The sequence below is a fragment of the Sabethes cyaneus genome, chromosome 2 (genome assembly GCF_943734655.1).
Source record: "Sabethes cyaneus chromosome 2, idSabCyanKW18_F2, whole genome shotgun sequence".
Lineage (NCBI taxonomy): Eukaryota > Metazoa > Arthropoda > Insecta > Diptera > Culicidae > Sabethes > Sabethes cyaneus.
In genome coordinates, this window is record NC_071354.1 from 125,044,888 (window position 1) to 125,069,567 (window position 24,680).

A 24,680-nucleotide genomic window follows, 5' to 3' on the forward strand; every position below is an offset into this window, starting at 1 on the left:
GCGATTTATTCTGCTCCGTTTCATTTTAACTGTGCTCTTTCTTGCTGAACGCAGTTGTATGAGCAACTGCACACTGTGCTACTCATTGAGGAGAATGTTAATACACTTTGAATACGTTGATGCGATGCGCTGACGTATGACAACTACGGGTAGTTTTAACATGTGTAGTGCGTTGAGAAAAAACGACGATTGTCAGTAGCGGTCATTGCCATCAGAAAAATATTAATCCATTAATGCAGTTGAATCATGATTCTTACATTTAGTATATTCAGTTGAGTTTGGCTGCCCGTGAACGCAACTGCATCATATGCTTAGGCATGTCACAATGGCAACAGTGCGAAAAATGTTATTTAGATATGGCAACATTTGAATTCCCATACATTTGCTTCTTGACGCGCACCAACAGGAAAGTCCCATTATAAACAAAGGCAATTCTCCGCTAAGATTCAAAATTTAACGACTTTTGATTGTCTTGACGCCTCTGAGTCTATAGTTGCTGTACGCGCACCGGTTGTTTTGTTTCCACGTTTACTGCTGTAGCTACCGAGAGGACCGGGAGCAAAACCGAAAGTTGCTCATTTAAAGAGCGCATTAAGAAGTTTTTCTGCGCGTCAGTTTTTCTCATTGTGTTTAGTCTGTTTCTCATTGTGTGGATTTATTTCTCATTTCTGAAAGCAGTTCTGCTCATTGTGTTGAACAAAAAAAGTTACACTTTTTGCACAATGAGTGAGGAAATAACAAGCCTGAGCATGGGGTTCTTGAAACAGCCAACGCCATGCTCCAAAATGTATTCGACGGTGAGGTTCCCATCGGTAATTACACCGTCAATCTTCACATCCTTGGCAGGGATGTACACGCGATACTCTCTCGTAAAAAGCTCACAGCTAGCAATTGCGTTTGCTTGCTTCAAGCTTTTCACGGCAACTGGCAGTTTATTCGGTCTCACCTTTGTAATCTCGGTTACGTCCGAAAACTGTTGTGCCAGGTGTTTACTAATTTGATTAATATTCAAAGGTTTCATTTCTGGCCGGAAGAAGACAATAAACGGCCCCTTCGAGTCATCCGGATAAGCCTTAATCAGTTGAGTAACCTGTTGGTCCGGGGCTGGCGGGCCGGACGGGGGTGGGGGACCAGATGAGACTGAAGGGCTAGGGGGTAAATCCAAAAAAGGTGAACTAGGCGGGGTGATATCTAGCTTATCTATTTCCTCCTCATCCGTTTCGACGCCGACAAACAGTGTTTTCCATTTTAGCGGGAGCAATAAGCTCACCCGCTCAACAACTTTATAGACTCGAATGTGGGTGGGTTATCAATTGGACGGTTTAGAATCAAGAGCCAAATTATCAATTAAAAAAAAATAATAAAAAAAAAATTAAATAAATACGAAGATCACAATACTTCACCGTACGCAATCCAAACCGGCTGGTAGGTGAATAGATGATCCAGTCTAAGCGCCGCCCGAACAATACCACTGCCAGCTGATGTCCGATGTCTGCTGGAGCACGTGCAACGCCACTCTTCCTTAATTTGCCTACCTGTATTTTAAAGTATATGCGGTGTGATATGAATTCCCCAGATGCATTCCAATAAGCTGATTGAAGGATCGGCCTTCTGGCGGGGAAAACCCCCATTCACAACATAAGGTTTAATTTGATTTTGTTTTGTTTAACGGCGCTTGCTACCTATGCGCCAAATAAACTAAAGGGATATGTTATTGTTGGCCACTACCTGCCGCCCATCTCGCTTTGCCCACCATCATCATATCTATCAACATTCCATAGGCAGGACGTTTGCCTGTTTTCACACCGTCTGGACGAAGCATCAAAATAGGCGGACCGATACTCACAACCATGGAATTACCAACGATGCCTACCGACAGCAGTTTTATTACCTGGTCTTAAGTTTCCTGTTTGTAAATTTAGTTTCAATAAAGACAGTCGTTATCTAGAGATAGATCGTGCGTGTTTGGTTTCTCTAGATTTAAGTTCGCGGATTCCCCTCTTCCAGGTGGATCCGCGGCAGTCCCATACGCGGGGGCTGCACACGTGTACGGGGCACAATGGATACCGGTATCGGTAGAAGAAAAAACAATGCCGCTTGCTGTGATGCCTGCACGTAGAGATGGTCGGGTCTCGGGTTTTCAGACCCGAAACCCGAAAAAAACCCGTGTCGGGTTCGGGCTTGACGCTTTTGCCAGGTGTCGGGTTCGGGTCGGGTTCGGCCAAAAAAAAATATTCGGGTTCGGGTCGGGTTCGGGCTTAGCGAAAAAAATAAGTCCGGGTTTCGGGTTTGGATAATAAGAAACCGAACCATCTTCACATTCAGTTCTTGTAAAAGTATTATTTTAACATAATAAAATAAGCAGTACTTTAATGATATTTAGTATGACTCAGATATCAGCTACACTGAACTGGTTGCTTTTTAGACGGTTTAGTGTTTTCAGATTTAGATCGAGTTTAGACCAAAAGTTATATATTCCAGAATTCGCCAGAATTCGTTAGTTGGATCATATCATAACTGCGCTCAAACTAGTTGGGTGGACTGAGAAGACTAGAATTGTCTGCTATCATAAATTCTATTCCGATTTCCAAAAAGTTTCGTGCCTTGAAATAGTTGTAAGTTTAGCTGTCTTTAACACACAACATACCGTGAAGCAGAGCTACCACAAATACAGATATTTGTTCATGCATAAATTTGGGACCCATCAATTATTTCAGTTGTTTTGATTTCTGGCTCTACTAATGTTCCTGAATTTTAAAGTACTTCATAAACTATTTATGTTATTTAAAAGATTAGATCGAGGAAATAAAATACTCCGGTGAAAACGGTAGGGCCCCAAATTTATGCATGCACAAATATCTGTATTTATGGCTGCTCTGCCGTGAAGGAGTCATTTGACCCATTGGTTTTTTGGTTCAATTTCACGGCGTTGTAACACAATTCTGTTTAGCTACTTTTATTAGAAAATATATTTAAAACCTAATGCAACGTTTGGTGCTCTACTATTTCTTTTTTATCGAGAAAAATATTAACGCTAATCTACTGATAATCGCGGCATTTCCGGTCTTCTCGCGAAAAATATTCGTAGAGTGAAGTCGGTATGTTTAGTGTTAAAAACAATCCCTTTTATGTTAGCTACCTTTAAACTAAGGTGCTAGTGCTATAGACTAAGAACTAGCTCTCGGCTATTAGATACCGGTATAACATAATGAAGCAAGATCCAAGCATTTCAAAATAATTTTTCATGTAAATTTTTCTTTTCGCTTTTTACAGGTTTCATAGAAAACTTAAGAGATATTCCCGTGAAAAGTAAAAGAAACGATTCTAGTGTATACTTTAATTTTTTAGAATTTTCAATTCGGTTCCAAAAGAAATAGAAAGATGAAAAAACCTAAAATTTCAAATGAATTTTAGTGCTCGAACGTTATAGAGAGTACGAAAAGAAAACCGCCGAGATTTAAATCGAGGTGTGTGAGGGCTCAAATTTAACATAACATACATAAAAATACGGGTTCGGATCGGGTTTTGGTTTGGCCAAAAAAAATTCAGGTTCGGGTCGGGTTAGGGCTCAGCGAAAAAAATAAATCCGGGTTCGGGTCGGGTTCGGGTTTGACCGAAAATAAAATTTCGGGTTCGGGTCGGGCTCGGGTTTGACAGAAAATAAAAATTCGGGTTCGGGTCGGGTCCGGGTTTGACAGCAAAAAAATTTTCGGGCCCGGGTCGGGTTCGGGCTTGGAAAATATGAAACCCGACCATCTCTAGCCCTGCAGCACACATACGGCTAGTAGCACAAAAGTTCGGGAATCTAGACAATGGTGCTTCTCTTTGTCGCGACACACTTGTGTTGTGTCGAAGCGAATGGCACTATGCACTATGCACAATTTATCAACCTGATTATCGCGAGCAAAAACGAAATTATTTATACGAGCGATCGCACAATACGTCTTGACTTGGTAACGGTTGTCACTCGAATGTGATTTTCATTTCTTCAAATTTGTAGTAAGGAAAATTGCTTTTAACTATTTTCAAAAATCCTGGTATTTTAGCTTGCAGCATAATGAATGCCGCGGCATCACTCGAAATATTTGAGAAATATTCTAAAATCTTTCCTAGCAGATCCTTTAATGGAAAGAATGCTCAAAATGCCCAAAGATCTCTGATATTATTTCCTAGATTCGTTATTTGAGAGTGTCGAATAATTTGGTGGCTCATACAATGGAACATTTTTACAATAAAGATGCTCTACTGTGACTCAAACGGGTACAAGAGCTTTGATCATTTGACCCAGAGTTTCGCCCCCACCATTACTAGTAGTCGAAGAAATGCTTGACATTAGAAAATACCGGAAATACCGGTTTTTTGCCTTTCCAAAACCGGTATTTCGGTATTCAAATATTGGTCGGTATTACCGGTTTCAGTACTACTGGTTAGACAGCCCTACTTGTGTCAGATGTTAAAACGCTGCGGTACCACAATCCAAAAGCCCCCTGGTTATTAAATGCGACGCTAGTTGCTTTGGACTTGGGGTTGCGGTATATCAAAATGAAGGTGTGATTGGATACGCTTCGAGGACACTCACACCTACCGAACGTAACTGTGCGCAAATTGAAAAGGAACTACTCGCAATCTTATTTGCCTGTGTTCGCTTCGATCAACTCGTAGTGGGAAATTCGAAGGTAACTATTAAAACCGACCACAAACCTCTAAACTATGTGAGCTTCTATGCAACGCGAAAGATAAGATTCCTACAAACCAAATGTCCGGAATCTATCAAATACCATGCAAAGACTCCCCAGCGGTATATATTGGGCAGACCCGACGAAAATTCAAAGTTCGCTTAAAAGAGCACAAAAAGGCAGTGGAAAACAACCGAACCAACGATTCTAGTGTGGCAGTACATGCAGCAAACTTTCAGCATGAAATCGACTGGGATAACGCAAAAGTAATTAAGGGAATCAGAAAGACCTCACAACTAAATGTGTGGGAGTCAATGTTCATCACAGCAGCTGATCAATTGATGAACGAAGATAAGGCTCCCATCATATCACTTCTCTTCAAATTAACAGGCTCTTCAACGCAATCAGTTGGGCATCGCACAGTGGGGCAACTCCATACAAATGCTGGCCAAGCAAAAAATCTCTTTAAATCAAGTCTTCTTAAGTAATTTTGGGGTGCTGAGCCCGAATTTCAGGTTTATTTTGCATTAGAACATATATTTTTTGTGTTAGGGGGAATTTTCAACTATTTTTCAGGTATTTTTTAAGTATAATGACGTATAAGAAATTAGGGTCATTTGGAAAACTATTGCAGATGGATTTTTATAGGATAAAACATTATATAAAACAACACAAAGAAAGTATGAGCTTCAATAATCAACACCATATAATCAATCCATATAAGTTAATATTAATCAAAAATCAAAACTTTTCCCCTTATTAGTTTTCTTAATCTTCTTTATCTCCATCTTCTTTTTCTTCTTCTTTTCCTTCTGCAGAATAACTCGTTTCACGTTTCGTCTTCAATAGTAATATAGCGTTATCAGAAAGATTACATTACATTTTTTCCGTTTCGAAGAAGCTATAAGCTTTATTCGGAGAAATAAGAAGACGAATAATTCTATCACGATTTGTATTTTCACACTCATTTTTGCATGTAAAATATTGTCTTGTATTTTTATCACTATTTTTAACATAAGTCAATAACCTTATTTTCGTCAATACCGGTGTAGTGGCTAGAATTCACGCCTCTCACACCGAGGACCGTGGTTCAATTCCCAACCCCGTAGAAGTCACGAATGACCCGAGTTGTTAAAGTGACTATAATTAAACAAAAAAAAACTTATTTTTGTGCTTCTTCTGTCATTCGTCTTATCAGCAATATTGTTGTCTAGATTCATTTATGACCGCGAATTCAAATTCTTTGCATTGCAGTGGACGTATTATATGAGGACTATACCCTGACATAAAGGTTTTTGGTATACTAACAATAAGTTTCGAATTTTTCTGAAATAATGTGTTCAAGAACTTGCTATAAGAAAATTTCTCAACCTTTTAATTAATTTCATATCTATACCCGTGATTTCAGAACTAATACCAGGATTGGCATAAGATCTTCGAGCTGTATTTCCGTCATTACTATCGCTGTATCTTCCAGATTTCCTCCAACCTTTAAAACTTAGTCAATATGCAATATGGACCATACATTCGAAGCAGCTTATCCAACCATGTAAAGGAGATATCCCATAATTAAGATATCCTCGTTTACTTTGAGTGTTTGCATTTTGTCTATATTGTTGAATTCTGATATAGTAGCATTACAAGCGTAACATCTGTGCTCTGCGCTAAATGAGACTATATCCATTTGAAAGCTCATATTTTACGCAAACTTTTGCCGATAGTGTCAATTGTGGCGAACCTTGGCTTCAAAACTTTTAAGCGTGTTTACTCGAAAATATGGCACTTTTTTAATAAAAATTAAAATTGTGGCATACTATGATAAAATTACTGCATACTCAATTAATGGGCTTTATTCAGCATTATTTTTTGAAGAACGTTTCCTTAGACACCGTTGAAATCCGAGCTACCATTAGACCTCTAGCATGTTTTGAAATATTGGGTTATTCTTAAAAAAAAAACGAAAAAAAACATGCTGAGGTAGCATTCTTTCAAGATGCATAGAAAATTCAAATTTTGTCATATTGATCTAAAATTTTGGGTTTGAACACTTCAATGGTATAGAATCACAGGAAAAATACAACGGAGAGTCGCAATGAACTTTTATTTTTTGGCTGCTGGCCAGCGATGCGTCGATGGGCTAGTTGCCCGAAACCGGTCGGTAAAAGGTAAATATATTTTTTATGTTTGTAAGAACGGCAAACACTTGCCTTGTATTAATAGTGTCGTCAGTTCTTACGTTAGTGCAAAAAGTGAAGTTTAAAGCTTGCAACGTTACAATTTGGAAATTAAATTTGTTACTGGCAAGGATAATGTAGTGGCTGATACGTTGTCTCGAGCGCCGTTCGACGACAAAGAACTGAAAAAGGACTTCAAAAAGCTTAATATACAGGGTATGTTGCTACATCGTCGTAATTGCCTATTCCCGTCCTATCCAACCCAAATTATTAAAAATATCAGCATTTTTATGACACACAATGCAAAACTAGTTATTCCCTAATATTTTAGTTAGTTGTCTATCATACGCTATCAATCAAAGTGAGCTGAGATCTATTTAAATGCTTTTTATCATTAAAGAAGTCCTACCAGCCAAATTTCCTACGTTTTTTCGTGCGACGAAGAAGACAATGTCGACTAATCGTTTTAATATCCGTCATTCATAAATGAAAATAACTCACGCAAGGCATTGTCGTTATTCTACAGCCAGGAAAACTTGCCTGACCTGCAGAAATTTTGTAGAATAACATTTGTCATGCCGTCCTACACAAATACGTGCGCGTTAGCTTCGTAAACATTGTTGTGATTTTTAGTTCGGACGATGAAAAATTTTGATGGACGGATTTTTAAACGGTACGACGAATTTCAGGTATAAAGTCAGTTGCGTAATTTCAATTACGCGTAATAGTCGCTTTTCAGTGATTTCAAAGTTCACGGATCGGAAGGTAAGTGTGTTCTAGTCAAATCAGCACAAGAACTTTTGGAGTATTCATTAAATCCATCCAACAAATGATGAAAATTAGAATGGCTTTACTTTTTTTTTGAAACGATGATTCTACAATTGATGAAGGGACGGTAAGGGAAAGTAATGAAGGATTTTTTCGGGAATGAAGGGGAAGGGTGGAAAGGAAGGGGGGGGGGGTAATAGGTAGCTATGCTTAACAAGTTGTCGTTGTGACTCCTATCTTGTGTCCAATGCTGGAAGGTGCATGGGTCGAACCAAGCTGTAATCAGAGATTATAACCGGATTTGAACCCACAACACCTGCCAGGGCGTGTCGCTCACTGGTACCCGTGTACCTTTGAACCACAGAGGCGCTACCGCAGAGCTACCTATTACCCCCTCCCGCCCCCCTTCCTTTCCACCCTTCCCCTTCATTCCCGAAAAAAATCCTTCATTACTTTCCCTTACCGTCCCTTGATCAATTGTAGAATCATCGCTTCAAAAATAAAATTAATATGTGCCTGACCGTATTTCGAGGTCATGACTAAAGTCACGAGTTTGGTCAATGGGTTTACTTACTACGACGGGAATTAAAAAAAACCCTACAAAGTGTTTCCCGATGTTGAAGACGTACTAGTTTCACGTTTCTTGAGTGTCTCCGATAGTGGCCTAGCTGAAATAAAAAAAAAGAAACGGAACAAGACTACACTCTACAAATAGTCGCACAGTTTGTACGATATGAATGGCCCAAGTCCATGGATCATCTTCCTGATGGAACTAAAATTTATTTTAACTGTCGCAGCGAGTTATCTACTCAGGACGGCATTGTTTTTCGAGACGATCGAATAGTTGTTCCCTACAAGATTCGGAGAAAACTCATCGAAAAATGTCATACTAATCACAACGGAACTGGAAGCAACGTTGAAGTTGGTCAGAGCAAACCTCTTTTGGCCAGGAATGAGCAGCCAGATCAAAGACTGGGTTAAACAATGAAACGTGTGTGCTAAGTTCGCTGTGTCACAACCAAATCCTTCAATGTTGAGCCATGGAATACCGGTCTATCCATTCCAACTTGTTTCAATAGACGTCTTTTTCTGCGAATATCAAGGAAAAAATCAAAAAAAATTGGTAACAGTCGACCATTACTCCGACTTCTTCGAAATTGACATTTTAAAAGACCTAATCAGGACTGATCAGACATCGCTACCTGCAAAAAAATTTTGCCCGTCACGGTAAACCACAACGAATTCTTACTGACAATGCTACGAATTTCGTAAACCAGAAGGTGAATGGGACATAGAACACATCACGTCAGTACCACACCACCAGCAAGCAAATAGTAAATCCGAGGCAGCAGTAATGATCGCAAATGAAAATCTAAACCGTAGTTATTCTGTCTGTGTAAACAACAATTTAGAGTTACCACCGGGCTGTCAAATGGATGTTTTGCAGCCGTCGCCTGCTTCGATGGATCATCTGCCGTGTCAGTCACCAGGGTTGCCAAATACCATTCATGTATTCTGTACCAGTACTTTGATGTGAATAGATCGTTTAAATATAGCTCTGTATTAAGGGTTGGCACCGAATTTCAATATCAGTCACAGAAGGCCGAATCACGAAAGGCCGAATCACGAACGGCCGAGTCACGAAAGGCCGAAATTTTTCGGAATGCCTAAATAACTACTTATTAAAAATCCATGAATTGGCAAGTAGTTAACAAATAACTTTAATCAAACAAAAAACAAACTACTACTATTAAACAAACGAAACATGCTTTACGAATGTCTGTTTAGCGCTTAATAAAAGCGCAACTGTGTCAACAAAAGTTTTGCTGCTCATTTTGTGAGCATTAACACATTTCGAGTAGATTTTTTCGTCTATTTCTCGGCGCGAATTCGGAACATCCCGCCGAAGAATTCTAAGGATGTTCCCCTTTATCGCCTTTTGCTCCACCCGCAGCTCTGTGATGATCCTGGTCATTGACAGGTAATGGGAACCAACAATGGTTATCCATCGTTGGTGCCATGCTTCCAAGTTGTTTGTGGTCCGCGGTAGCTTGTCAATGACAGGCTTAAAATTTGACCATAGAGTGGGGTGAAACAATGGCCTGTTGTTCCGGTTCCTCCCACTGTAAGTATTCCGTAAATATTTCTTGATTATAAACACATCTTCATTATAAGGTGCGAGACGTATTTACCGTGTTAGAAGCAAATGTTTCCTAGATGATTCAGGGCGAGACGGCCGCACAGTGGGGAATCGCTGGCCAGCAGCCAAAAAATGAAAGTTCATTTCGACTCTCCGTTGTATTTTTCCTGGGATTCTATACTATTGAAGTGTTCAAATCCAAAATTTTAGATCAATATGACAAAATTTTAATTTTCTATGAATCTTGGAAGTATGCTGTCTCAGCATGTTTTAGCGTTTTTTTGAAAAATAACCCAATATTTCAAAACATGCTAGAGGTCTAATGGTAGCTCGGATTTCAACGGTGTCTAAGGAAATGTTCTTCAAAAAATAGTGCTGAATGAGGCCCATTCATTGAGTATGCAGTAATTTTATTATAGTATGCCACAATTTTAATTTTCATTAAAAAAGTGCCATATTTTCGCGTAAAACACGCTTAAAAGTTTTGAAGCCAGGGTTCGCCACTATTGACACTACCGGTAAAAGTTAGCGTAAACTATGAGCTTTCAAATGGATATAGTCTCATTTAGCGCAGAGTAGCGCAGAGCACAGATGTTACGCTTGTAAGGCTACTATATCAGAATTCAACAATATAGACAAAATGTAAACACCCAAAGTAAACGCAAGATATCTTAATTCTGGGATATCTCCTTTACATGGTTGGATAAGCTGCTTCGAATGTATGGTCCATATTGCATATTGACTAGATTTTAGAGGTTGGAGGAAATCTGGAGGATACAGCGATAGTAATGACGAAAATACAGCTCAAAGATCTTATGTCAATCCTGGTATTAGTTCTGAAATCACGGGTATAGATATGAAATTAATTAAAAGGTTGAGAAATTTTCTTATAGTAAGTTCTTGAACACGCTATTTCAGAAAAATTCGAAACTTATTGTTTGTATACCAAAAACCTTTATGTCAGGGTATAGTCCTCATATAATACGTCCACTGAATTTAAATTCGCGGTCATAAATGAATCTAGACAACTATATTGCTGATAGGACGAATGACAGAAGAAGCACAAAAATAAGTTTTTTTTGTTTAATTATAGTCACTTTGACAACTCGGGTCATTCGTGACTTCTGCGGGGTTGGGAATTGAACCACGGTCCTCGGTGTGAGAGGCGTGAATGCTAGCCACTACACCGGTATTGACCCTCACGAAAATAAGGTTATTGCCTTATGCTAAAAATAGTGATAAAATTACAAGACAATATTTTATATGCAAAAATGAGTGTGAAAATACAAATCGTGATAGAATTATTCGTCTTCTTATTTCTCCGGATAAAGCTTATAGCGTCTTCGAAACGGAAAAATGTAATTAGATAAATCTTTCTGAGAACGCTATATTACTATTGAAGACGAAATGTGAAACGAGTGATGCAGAAGAAGAAGAAGAAGAAGAAGATGGAGATAAAGAAGATTAAGAAAACTAATAAGGGGAAAAGTTTTGATTTTTGATTAATATTAACTTATATGTGATTTTGTGTTGTTTATTAAAGCTTATACTTCCTTTGTATTGTTTTATAAAATGTTTTATCCTATAAAAATCTATCTGCAATAGTTTTCCAAATGACCCTCATTTCTTATACGTCATTATACTTAAAAAATACTTGAAAAATAGTTGAAAATTCTCCCTAACACAAAAAATATACGTTCTAATGCAAAATAAACCTGAAATTCGGGCTCAGCACCCCAAAATTACTTAGGAACCACATATTATCTTTGTTTTAAAGAGATTTTTTTGCTTGGCCAGCATTTGTATGCAGGGATGCCACATATAATTCTGTGTTTTTTGTTGGAAAAATCTGACAATCTGTACGGCGAGGAAAAATATCTGTGCAAAAATCTGTTCAATGCAAAACAATCAGAGTGAAAGAGATAGAGAGTCTTTTGCTGACTATTTTCGTCTCTTTCACTCTCATATAAAAGCTCAAAAATCTGTTTAATCTGTGTAATTTGGCGAAAATCTGTATTCTATGCATACAGATTCTGTACAGGCGATTTCTTTCAAATATCTGTTAAACACAGAATAATCTGTGCATGTGGCAACCCTGTTTGTATGGAGTCGCCCCACTGTGGGCCGTAGGCCGCGAGTGTGCGCCGGTGACCCTCCGTCGGAAGTGCCGGCCACTGCGGGGGGCAGCCCCCCCGCAGAAACCCCTACTATTTAGGTGCATGCATTTTCCTAGGTTTACTATCTATTAGGGATTATCCCTTAGTTAAGTCCGAACGAGCGGCAGCGAGTAAGGACAGCATGTATTCAACGTTTGCACAGGTTGAAGACTATGAATATTTTCAGTCGAATATGACATTCGGCCATTCGTGATTCGGCCATTCGTGATTCGGCCATTTGATATATTATGCCATTCGTTATTTCGGCCATTTGTGTTTCGGCCATTCGTGATTCGGCCAGTTGTGTTTCGGCCATTCGTAGGTAATCCCTGTATTAATCGTTCGAACGCGTTTTATTAAATCCAAAACAATAATGGAACTAGATTTTACTTTTACCCACAGCGCGAGACTAAGCTTAGACCAGCTGATATGGAATGTTGACTAACAAAAACCTTAACAGGTAGCCCAAACACTGCAGGATCTGCTGCAAAAACTTGATTTTCTATCGATGTAGGTTCAGCGAATTATTGCTTAGCGATATAAGAGAGAACACAAATAATACAAATTATCACAAAAAATCATAAAAAGTAAGCGGCAATATTAAAGCTACTCGCACTTTGTTTACAAACAAAAACAGGTGTCGGCCGAATATGGCGTTCGGGCATTCGTGTTTCGACCTTTTGTTATTCGGCCATTAGATATATTATGCCTTTTGGTGTTTCGGCCATTCGTAGGTAGTCCGTAACTATGTAACTATGCTCTAAAAACCTATTCTAAACACTTGTGCTACAAAAGCTGTAACACCGAGACAGGATTTGTTAAATTTAAAATCTATAGCTGTGAGAAGATCAAACATAAAATAATTATGAACATATATTTGCAGGTTGCATCAAACTCTTCAATGGCCTTTCAAAGAAGTAACAGCCACTGCATTGTTCGATTTTACGCCATATGAACCTAACCAACTGTCGCTAAGACAAGGGTGTCATGTAATAATTATTGGAAAAGAAGGGGATAGTAAGGGATGGTGGCGCGGAAAAGCAATGGATAAGGTGAGTTGTTTTCAGCCTGTAAATAAAATTACTTCACTGAATTACTAAGATGTCGCAGTTCAATAAATGATTGCAGTGGAGTATTTCCAGCAAGCGTTAATTTTCATGTTTATTCAAATAACATGCTTCGGGGCAAAGTGTGTCACAGTAGTCTGGGGCGAGGGGTATAAATGTAAAGTTATAAAAATATTGCTTTGAAATCAGACATGTGAAAGCACGCGCCGCTCCGCACGCCGTGCTAAAACATTCTCCTTCGTTCATACGTCAATCGCACCTGGTTTCAATGCACTTCGCCGACTCTGGTACGAACAAATATGACGATCGGTGCCAATTTTTTTGTTAGGTTCGGTTTTATATGTGTTGAGTGGGCACCGAGCGGCACAGGACGACAGTCGAGCTCCTCACTCATACTCTGCTTTTTTCTTTCTTTCGTGCTATCTGCGCTGCGCACTTATTTACACTCAAAAAAATCAGCACGTCAAGTTTACGTGAAAACATAGGTAATTCTCATCCATCACACTGTTCATGTAACGTGAATTGTTGGTAACTCGCACTCATACTAACCAGTTTACGTGCGATCCCGGTAAGTTTTATCAATTTTCCCAATAACTAGTACATGAAGTTCACCTAAGTTGTTGTACACAAGTTTACATGATTTTTCACGTGGATGCGACGTGTCGATTTTTTTTGAGTGTACCTATCCGAAAACATTCTGTACATTTCGTTTAGCGAATAATATGGACATGAAAGTTAAAACGATTAAAGATTAAATTAACGAATTTTTAAACCATACTTTGTTTGAATATTATATTCACATCTCTCAATTGAAAACCCGTTTTCGATTGAAATGCATAATTTAACCAAATCAAAATTTATAAAAGAAAGTAGGATAGCACATTATATATTTCGGAACAAAACACAATCTGATACTTTGTAAAACGAATTAACAATTAGTTAGAAAAAAACTGTCCTTGAATCGAAAAATTAGCTTGTTTCGAAATGTATTCCTATAGGTATCATAATAAGCATTATATCGAATCGAAATCATTCTTACTGAGCAGCAGCAGCGGATATGGAACACCAACACGGTGTTGTGGAAGGCACCCGCTACCGTTCATACACTCAAAAAAATCATCACGTCAAGTTTACGTGAAAACATAGGTAATTCTCATCCATCACACTGTTCATGTAACATTCACATGAATTGTTGGTAACTCGCACTCATACTAACCAGTTTACGTGCGATCCCGGTAAGTTTTATCAATTTTCCCAATAACTAGTACATGAAGTTCACCTCAGTTGCTGTACAGAAGTTTACATGATTTTTCACGTGGATGCGACGTGTCGATTTTTTTGAGTGATAAGTTTTTACCGTATCGCTCCAAGCAGTTATATAGGTTTTGACGTAGGACTACGTCTTTGTTTACTATACTGGGATTGGGTAGCACTTTGTGAAAACGAAAATAGAAGTGTAACGTTTGAATGAAAGATTTCAATGCTAATAACTACTAAACTACTGAACGAAACTGAACATTTTATACGTCGTTGGATAGATAAAATGACCAGCAATTTTATGGGGGGGTTAGCGACCAATTTTATGGAGAGCGTAAGAGGGGGGCTCCCATACAAATGAAAGACAAATTTCCTCAAAACTCGAGAACTAATCAAGCAAATGGAACCAAATTTGGCATTTGGTGGTTTCAGAAGGCAAGAATGGTGAATTAGGACCCCTCCCCTCTTTAAGAGGGGGACTGCCATACAAATAATATACAAATTTCCTCATAACTCGAGAACTCATCAAGCAAATGGAACCAAATTTGGCATGTGGGGGTTATTGGAGGTATGAATTTATTTTATGGTGGTTTGAGGATAAGGACTCTCATACAAATAAAACAGAAATTTTTGCGTATGAGCCATATTTTCTGCTATGCAACAAGCGGTAAGCTGTGAAAGTAAACTAGTAAAATCTTCTCGGAGCAAAAGACAGTGAATCGACGCCACTAACTTACGTGCCATATTTGCAATGGATGTGCTTTGGCTTTAATGTTAATTGTAACCAATGGCCCTTTTATAGGCCACAAGCGACTTAAAGTAAGATTATTGAAACATGTCAAACTACGCATAATCATATTCAATACAATAATCTGTGGACTGGCCATTCATTACCATTTCAACCTTTATGATGCACACAAGTGATTTTTAAAAGAAATCACTATGTCTCATTGGTTGCAGGCCTTGTACTTATGAATCCCCGTCCACGTATTTTCAAAGCCACCATTGCATTCAATGAAGAATTGAATTTGAATATTTCATTCTTCTCTTTTAAAAATTCAATTAAATAATGGCACTAACAGATTCTCATAAACATACATATTCCAGAAATACAGTTTACATTAGTCATTGATCTAATGATCTGATATAGTCCTACGTCACCCTTTCGTACAACCCTTAGGGCTGTATATCTTGCGTATATCTTAGTTTGCGAGCAAAACCGCGTGCCAGCTTACACCGCCGGCACTTTTATTCGAATAAAATTTTCGAATAAAAATTTAGCGATCGCTTTGGCTTAGTACGCAGCCGCCGCGGCATAAAGGCTATGAAATAATCCACAATATTACACTTTATTTTCAATCTTAAATACACATATATTATAAATTACTAAGTTATACTTAGCTCAGTTAATCGCTGGGATGACAATTTATCCACAGGCACTTCACTAAATTTTATTAGCACTTTATTTCTTATAAGAATCGGTGTTTAAATTTGATGTTTAAACATCACGTCTACTCACACCACTTTACCACTTTTGTAGCGGTATTGGAAAGTTTAATTGTTCGTACTCTGTTGGTCCGGATGGGACTCCGGCTGTTCTTTTGTGCCGTTGCATGAAAATTGTGGCTGCGCCACTTTGGTGCATTTTCAACGAATCGTTATCTCAAGGAAAATTTCCTGGTTTATAAAAGTGGTGTCGAAATTTACGAAATTACCGTAGGATTACCAGTTTATCAGCTGCATCCAAGTTAAGCACTGTTATGTTAAGTAGCACGAGGAACTCGATTTCCTCCGATCAGCATGGATTTGTCCCGGACCGTTCCGTGACAACGAACCACCTTATTTCAGATCAAAATGCATTCAGGATATTAAACATAAAGCGTAAATAGATGTAATTTATACAGACCTGAAAGCTGCATTCTACCGAATTGATCATCACATCTTGCTTAAAAAACGTTTGGGAGCTTCACAACGGTTTGTTACGTGGCTAAAAGCATTCTTATTGTGTGCTAGAGTTCTACAAGTTAAGCTTGGATCGGAATTATCACCTACATTTACAAAGAAATCTGGTTACCCTGCGGTACGCACGCTTTCCGAGCAGGAGCGAAGAGCAAAATAATATAAAAACAATATCAAACTGTGTTATAATGGTATATTTTGTTAATGAATAGATATGGAGATACATTGATAACACTTTTTGTTATTGAGTAGATATTTAAAACAATGGTTGTAAGATGAGTTTAATAACTGATTTTGTTATCATATCGTATGTTGGCCTTATAATGACATTCGATATATTTCATACAATTTTTTTATTGATTAAAGAGATTTTAGATTATAAATATTCTATAAAATGATTTTTGTAAATCTCATATACTACTGTATTTGTTATTCAATACCTTAATAATACTAAAATATGCTATTCTAAACTCTGAATACAGTCATGTTATTACTTTACTATTCAAATAACACAAGTAGTTTTTCTTTTGGCCTTAAAGGAGGAAAATTTTGATATTATTTTGTGTTATTTTACCAACTATGTCAGCCAAAACAAGACCAAATTTTGATATGAGTTATTCGATTTCCAATAACACATTTTGATATTATTTTGCTCTTCGCTCTTGCTCGGGTTGGCTCTCTCCTTTTCGTCATTTTTTCCAATGAGGCAAGATGCCATACGAAATAGTTGCCGACTAGTTAACGTCGATGACATAAAGATCTATCTGACGATTCGTTGAATTGTTATCGTCTCCAGTTTTTATTAGATAAATTTGTGACGTGGTGTAAACTAAATTCGCTAATAATAAGCATTGCTAAGTGCCAAGTGATTTCATTTCACCGAATTCAATCGCCTATTATTTTTTAGTATAGTATTGATGGGCAAGCGTTAAACAGAGTCGACTACGTTAACGATCTTGATATTATCCTGGACTGTAAGCTGACGTTTGATAGGCACCGAACAGAAATTGTTTCTAAAGCGAGCAAGCAGCTAGGGTTCATCGCAAAAATATGACGGGACTTCAAAGATCCTCATTGTTTGAAAGCTTTTTACTCCCTTGTACGTCCTCTGCTTGAAAACGCATGCATGGTTTGGACTTCGCACCAGCTTGCATGGAACTTACGCATCGAGCGTGTGCAGAGAAGATGTTTACGTCGCATAAGAACTTACCCTGGTGAGATCCCAACAACCGTCCACCTTATCCAGATCGCTGTCGTCTGCTTGAACTGGATACGCTTGAATGGCGTCGCAAACTACAACAGGCATTACTCGTGTCAATAGCGCTGAATAGCGACATTGACTCGCCGAAGTTCCTGTTCATGATGAACTTCCGTGTATCGCAAAGTGTATTGAGACCGTCTCCCATGCTAGTAAACGATTTTCACCGTACAAACTTCGGTTGTTTCGAACCCCTAGCGATCAGTGTGAGGTTATTCAATAGTATTGAGTATCTGTTTGAATTTGGCAAACCTTCGCGTTTGTTAAAAGTAAAGTTACCAGATCTAATTCATGTTGATTTTTATGTTAGTTTATTTTGTTTAGATTATAGTCACTTTAACCAGTTTTGGCTCATTCGTGACTTCCGCGGGGTTGGGATTTGAACCCGGGTCCTCGGGAGAGGCGTGAATGCTAACCACTACGCCGAGACTGATCCCTGTTATGTTAGTTCATTAAGACAAATTTTGTCAGATGATATAAAATAAATAAAGAAAACAAAGTGATCGGACCTTCCCTGGTTAACATGTTAGTTGTAAGACAATTATTATAATTGAAGTATACTTCAAATCAACCTATCACAGTGAACAATTTCGTGGAAATTGACGAATGCGAATCAGTGTTGCGAATGATAACCCAGAATAGTTATTTATTTTTTTGGTTTAACCGGAATTATAAACAAGATCCTTAAGTAAGCTAATTTTATCAACTGCATACCAGTTTCAAGCCAGTCACTTAAAGTTAACTAGCGCTACAAGTCATACAAAAATTGTCAAAATGCGAAATCATCGCTAATCATTCATTAGAAGATGAGTAACTCTGATGGTTTAACTCTTATAGCGTTTTTGTTTTGACGTAGGACTACGTCTTACGGCAAGTTTTGAGATCCGGTGTAATTCCAAAAAATCGAAAAATGCGAGCGTCACGAAAAATGAAAGGTTTTGAGCGTTAATAGCTCAGCGGTTTTCCGATCGATTTTCAATATTCTTATACCAATCGATCGGAAAATCTTCTAAGAATTGACCCAAATGAAGAAAAGTATGGATTCTTGATGTTGAACTATTGAAAAATTGAAAATAATGAACCTATGTTTTACCAGAATTCTCGCTTCGTGATTGGTTGGAAGATTCTTTACGATGATCTAAACCTATACCAATTTGATATCTGTGCTTGGGAAGTAAGTCAAAAGTGACAGTTTCCTCATTTCAACAAGATTTCTTAACACCGCGGTTCAACCTAGACCATTTTGATGTCCTTGCTTGGGAAGTACGCCAGAGAGAGTAACAAAGCCCCCTCGTGCCAACATATTTCCTACGAACGCGATTAAACCGAGTCCAATTTGATGTCTGTGTTAGGGAAGTGTGCCAGAAAAAATGACACATGTGTGGGAAAAATGTGCTACAGCTGTAGTTTTCGGTTATAATACGACTCTGTATGAATACGCATGCTTGCCGTTTCATTAGAAGTGTAGTGGAAAGATGTGCTGTTGATAAAATTGGATTGAATGGGTAAAATCCCTTCAACGTGGGAAACCATGGATAATAAAAACAATCTTTAATTTCAGTAAGGTAGCAGGAAAGCAATAGTTTGTGTTCTTGATTTTGTTAAATTGTTTTCAAATGCACAATCTTTTGAGAATTGGACGTATGCAATGTTACTACTTTGATAAATGTTACATACAACGCATGTAGCATGTATATATGTTGCATATAGCATGTATACATGAAGAATCGAACGATTACAAGCATGAATACATGCCACTATTACTACAAAGAGACTTACGTAGTCCTGCGTCACCTATATATACGGTCGTGTCTTGTACACAACCCCTCTGATTTTTGCTTAGGTCCAACTTAGGTTCGCTCTAGTTCCAATCGAACGGCTGTCAACGTTTGTTTTTTCACTCAGGTTGAACTTAGTTTCACTCTGGGTTGAACTTTTGACGTAGGACTACGTCTTACGGCAAGTTTTGAAATAGGGTGTCATTCCAAAAAATCGAAAAATGCGAGCGTCACGAAAAATGAAAGGTTTTTGAGCGCTAATAGCTCAGCGGTTTTCCTATCGATTTTCAATATTCTTACACCAATCGATCCGCCCAGCCTAGCTTCGAGGTACGATGCTGGTCTAACAAGCCAGTCGTCGTATGTTCGAATCTCGGCTAGGCGGTGCTTGCTAGTTAGTGTCAGTAGGATTGTTGCACTGGCCCCGTAATTTTCCTGTACTCTAACAGCCGGCTGCGAAGTCTGTCGATAAAGAAGGGTAATGTCTAAAGACGGTATAAACCCATGGCTTTGCTTTTACACCAATCGATCGGAAAATCTTCTGAGAATTGACCCAAATGAAGAAAAGTATGGATTCTTGAGGTCGAACTATTGAAAAATTGAAAATAATGAACCTATGTTTTACCAGAATTCTCGCTTCGTGATTGGTTGGAAGATTCTTTGCGATGATCTAAACCTATACCAATTTGATATCTGTGCTTGGGAAGTAAGCCAAAACAAGTGACCAAGTTTCCTCATTTCAACAAGATTTCTTAACACCGCAGTTAAACCTAGACCATTTTGATGGCCTTGCTTGGGAAGTACGCCAGAGAGAGTGACAAAGCCCCCTCGTGCCAACAGATTTCTTACGAACGCGATTAAACCTAGTCCAATTTGATGTCTGTGTTAGGGAAGTGTGCCAGAAAAAATGACACAAGTTCGTTGTCCCAACAGATCGCAAATTCTTTACTGCGAGACGGTTAAACCTCGACGAATTTGATATCTGTGTTGGAAAAATGTGCTACAGCTGTAGTGTTCGGTTATAATACGACTCTATATGAAGGTGAAATTAGTCATCATCGATTCTGCCAATTTCAAAAGCAGTTTTTTTGTTTGAAACAAAAATTCGGTTTATGAAAATATATTCGCTGTGTTCAGATTGGCAAGAAGAATGCAGTATATACATTTTTATAAACACAATCCTGCTTTTGGGCCGAAAAGCTGCTTCCGAAATTGGGCTTTCCGACGAAAAGTCAATGACTGCTAGTTTCCCGTGAATACGCATGCTTACCGTTTCATTAGAAGTGTATTGAAAAGATGTGCTGTTGATAAGATAGGATTGAATAGGTAAAATCCCTTCAACGTGGGGTACCAGGGGTAAGAAAAACAATCTTTAATTTCAGTAAGGTAGCAGGAAAGCAATAGTTTGTGTTCTTGATTTTGTTAAATTGTTTTCAAATGCACAATCTTTTGAGAATTGAACGTATGCAATGTTACTACTTTGATAAATGTTACATACAATGCATGTAGCATGTATATATGTTGCATATAGCATGTATACATGAAGAATCGAATGATTACAAGCATGAATACATGCTACTATCACTACAAAGTGACTTACGTAGTCCTGCGTCACCTATATATGCGGTCGTGTCTTGTACACAACCCCTCTGATTTTTTTAGACGACGGGTTCACTCTGGGTATTTTTACAGTTTCAATGAGTAATACCATGAGTAATACACTGACAACCTGAAAACGCTTGTTTATTCTCCCGAAATTGTTTTTTTATTCAGAGGTCGAGTTGAAGCCTAACCCAGGTTAAAAAACAAAAACGCTATTAGTGAAACTACAAACTTCAAGAAAGTGATACAAATGATATACAGAGTACAGACATTTAGGGTAAATGTATTCAAATGTTCTAGGGCATTTATTACAATACCGTGGAGTCTCATTCGTTTGACCGTTTTTAATCTGGTGGAATAACTATCGAACTGTCAAATTTTAGCTAAAAAGTTACAAATTTCGCGAAATGGTTCACAGCCTTAGGGTTGCCAATCGTTCGAATTAAAAACAAACGTTATTTTTCATGTCACAGAGAATAATTCAATTGTCGGTAGCAAGTAGCCAAAAGTGGTTGAATATTTTACTCGAAATTTGAGTTTGTACACTTTAACCCTCTAACGGGTAAGACCGTCTGTTGACGGCCTTCGCTTTTGGAGCTCCAGAGCCACATACGAAATTTGTCTTGAATTGACAATATGAGAAATATGTTCAGAACAAATTTCCTGACATGTTGATACTAATATCACAACTTTCTGACCATGCGTTCAAAAGTTATCATCTTTCAAAAACAAGAATTCCGAAAAATTCGAAAAAAATTATGGTTCGAATATTCCGTTACGTTTGAAGAAAAAGAACATTTGAACAAAATGTTCGATCTCAATTTTTTCCTATGAGTAATTTACATGCTTTTTTTTTTCCATTTTGTGATATATTTGAACTGAAAAATTATTTGGGTAGAGCGTTAGGCATAAAAAACTAAAAAGAGAAATTGGACTATTTCATACCTAGTGGTTCTCCAGATAAATATTTTTCCATGAAAATCAACACTCGAGCTTCTTTTGAGTGTACTTTCATGATAAAGTAATCATTTACTCGATCGCATCGTTTTTACGATGTTGCCCGTTAGAGGGTTAAGGGCATTTTGAGTAGTTTCAACTAAGTTTTAGCTAAATCCGACCTATTTACAGGTAGAATGATTTAAGAGTGTCCTGCAGGTTGAGAAATCCAAATTTTTGCAAGTCGATCATTTTTTACATGCTTTTATTCATTTTCATGATTGGAAGCTAGAGGTTACTATATAAGTAAGTTAGTAAATTTGTAAAATGTTATGTACCTTATACTGAGTTGACGGTCAAATGAACATTGCACTGTGGTCCAGAAAGCCAAATTAAGTGGAAAAAATTGTTTACTCAGTAGTCGTTGATTTTAGACTATTTACGTCTTAGCAACAAAATCTTGATTTAGGATGCCGCTTTTTTGGCATGAGCTATTTTAAGGTGGCCCTTAAATTAACCAAGATCCAGAAATTATCTTCAAAACGAAACAAGATAGAGCGATATTCAATTCAGCAATTTTATAGCTTGAAGTATTTTGAGTAATATTGCAGAAGACGAAATCCTTCTATCTCGAACCGTTTCCATATTAGAGCGATTTTCCTGAGTCAAGTTAGGGTGACCCTGCCATTTTGCGATTTTTCTCCATAACTTTTTTATTTTGCCTTTCTCGCAAAACACTTCTTCAGATGACTTTTGAGGCTCAATAAGACGCAACTTTTGGTGAAAAAAGAAATTGGCTATCTACTTTACTTCTACACTTATATTAATTTTTATGATAAAAATAGGCCGTTTTCAAATGTTAGTATCTCAGAAAGGTGCAAGCAGAATTAAAATCGGTTAATTGCGTTTGAAAGACCGTAATTTTTTGTGTATAATATCAAAAAATTGGAGAGTGGATTTTTGTCTATCTCAAATAAATCAACTTTGAATATGTGTGGTTTTAACATATTTAGGTGTATAAAAGTAAACGAGTTGCGCCATAACTCCGCAAGGCCTTGACTGTTCTTCAGCAAACTTGGCGTACATGTTTCTTGATACAAGTGAATCAGCGCAGGAGGTTAACAAAAAGGGGGTGGTTGCTAAAAAAGGGGGGGGGGGTCCAAATAAGTAAAAGTGGCTGCGATCATCTTGCATTAAGGGGCGAACCAGCCACAGGCTGAAAACCTCTCAAATATAGAATAATAATAATAATAATATCTTGCATTTGGTCTGTTAGAAGTTGTACAAGTGGCTGGGAGATAAGATGAAGAGCGTGTGAAAAGATGGGAGGGTTTCAACTACGGAAGTAGAACAATATAAGGAAGGCTTTGTGTCTCTTTCATTATCTTCGGAAAGACGTACAAGTAGCTGTAGACAAAAGGGCCGCTGACCGAGGAGAGCTAATCAAGGAGAGGAGTAGATATGTCTAATTGAGGTCTTTGTTTTTTGTATTATGAGAATTTGCAAACTGAAACGTAGTGTTGTGAAGCCCGCATTCGTGTGGTCCAATTTTGTCTCACGATTTTCTTCTAACGAACACATATGCATGAGCATTTCTTTCGGATTTCTTTTCTGATATTCTCATACACTGCGACAAGTTTTTGCCATAGTGTATTTAGTTATCACCTCCCAGTTGGCCTCGAGGTATGATGCTGGTCTAATAAGCCAGTCGTCATATGTTCGAATCCCGGCTGGGAGAGGCTGTTAGAGTCAATAGGATCGTAGCAACTGGCCCTGCAATTGTCCTGCACTCAGAACAGAAGGTCAAGTTTCGATAACGGAATGTAGCACCTAGGCTTTGCAATGCTTTGCTATTTAGTTATCAGCCACGTTCGTTGCTTACGCTCGTCATTGTAACCCAGCAGTTGATACCTATCATCGCTCGCATTGGCCCGCACACTTACCCGCGTGTGTAAGCGAGGGTGTAAAATGAAGAAGAAAACTAAAATCCGTATCCATACATCCAAGTGCGCCGCTCGTGCTAACGACCTATGGACAGCTCGTGAGCTTTGGATTCGCGGGCGGGATCTGTAGAAAGTTGATACGAGGCTGTACACTCGCGAGTGTGTAGGTAGCAGAATGTATGCACACAGTGCCAGCAGTTGTTTGGCGTAGGCTTGCGTCAGTGGAGTAAGCTTTGGATGCTATGCTTTTCACACTCGCTCGCCTGAGATTTTCAATCTTATCGAAAACAGATGTACAAGTGGCTGAAAGACAAAAAATGGTGGCCTCTGATGAAAGGGGAGGTGCGAATCACGGAAATCCCCGTCGCGGGTAGAAAACTATTTAAACTTCTCATTCGGTAGTTCCACTCCATGATACTATGAAACACATATGATTGCATTACTTTGTCTACTATTCCCTCTGTTTATTGGATAGTCTACCGTTTTTAATGTCTAACCTCATTATGAAGTTTAAGTCAACAAACATGAGGTTAAGTTTATACATTCTCTTTTAGATTTGAACCACTCACACAACTTATAACAGTTTAAATGCAAGATAATTACAGCCACTTTTACTTATTTGTACCTCCCCCTCCCCTTTTTAGCGACCACCCCGTTTTTGTCAACCCACTGTGCTGATTTACTTATGTCAAGAAACATGTACGCTAAGTTTAATCAAGAACAGTCAAGGCCTTGCGGAGTTAAGGCGCAACTCGTTTACTTTTATACACTTAAATATGTTAAAACCACACATATTCAAAGTTGATTTATTTGAGATAGTAGTAGTAGTAGTAGTAGGGGAAAGCCACCATCATTTCAAGGACTTGCCAATGTATGTGGGTAGAATTACAGTAGATCCAAATTTGATTATCAAATGAATTTCACACTAATGCTGTTACAGAAGGGCCAAAAGGGATTGGGCGGACC

At 38.2% G+C, this 24,680-nt stretch overlaps 1 protein-coding gene across 1 annotated transcript in view; it reads left to right on the plus strand.

Annotated features, from left to right (window-relative positions):
* The window catches only part of LOC128738091 (protein vav), a 388,215-nt gene that overhangs the window by 360,760 nt on the left and 2,775 nt on the right, over positions 1-24,680 (plus strand). The window contains exon 12 of the mRNA XM_053832936.1: positions 12,798-12,966. Within this exon, the coding sequence (XP_053688911.1) occupies positions 12,798-12,966 (169 nt within the window). The remainder of the gene's footprint in view (positions 1-12,797; positions 12,967-24,680) is intronic.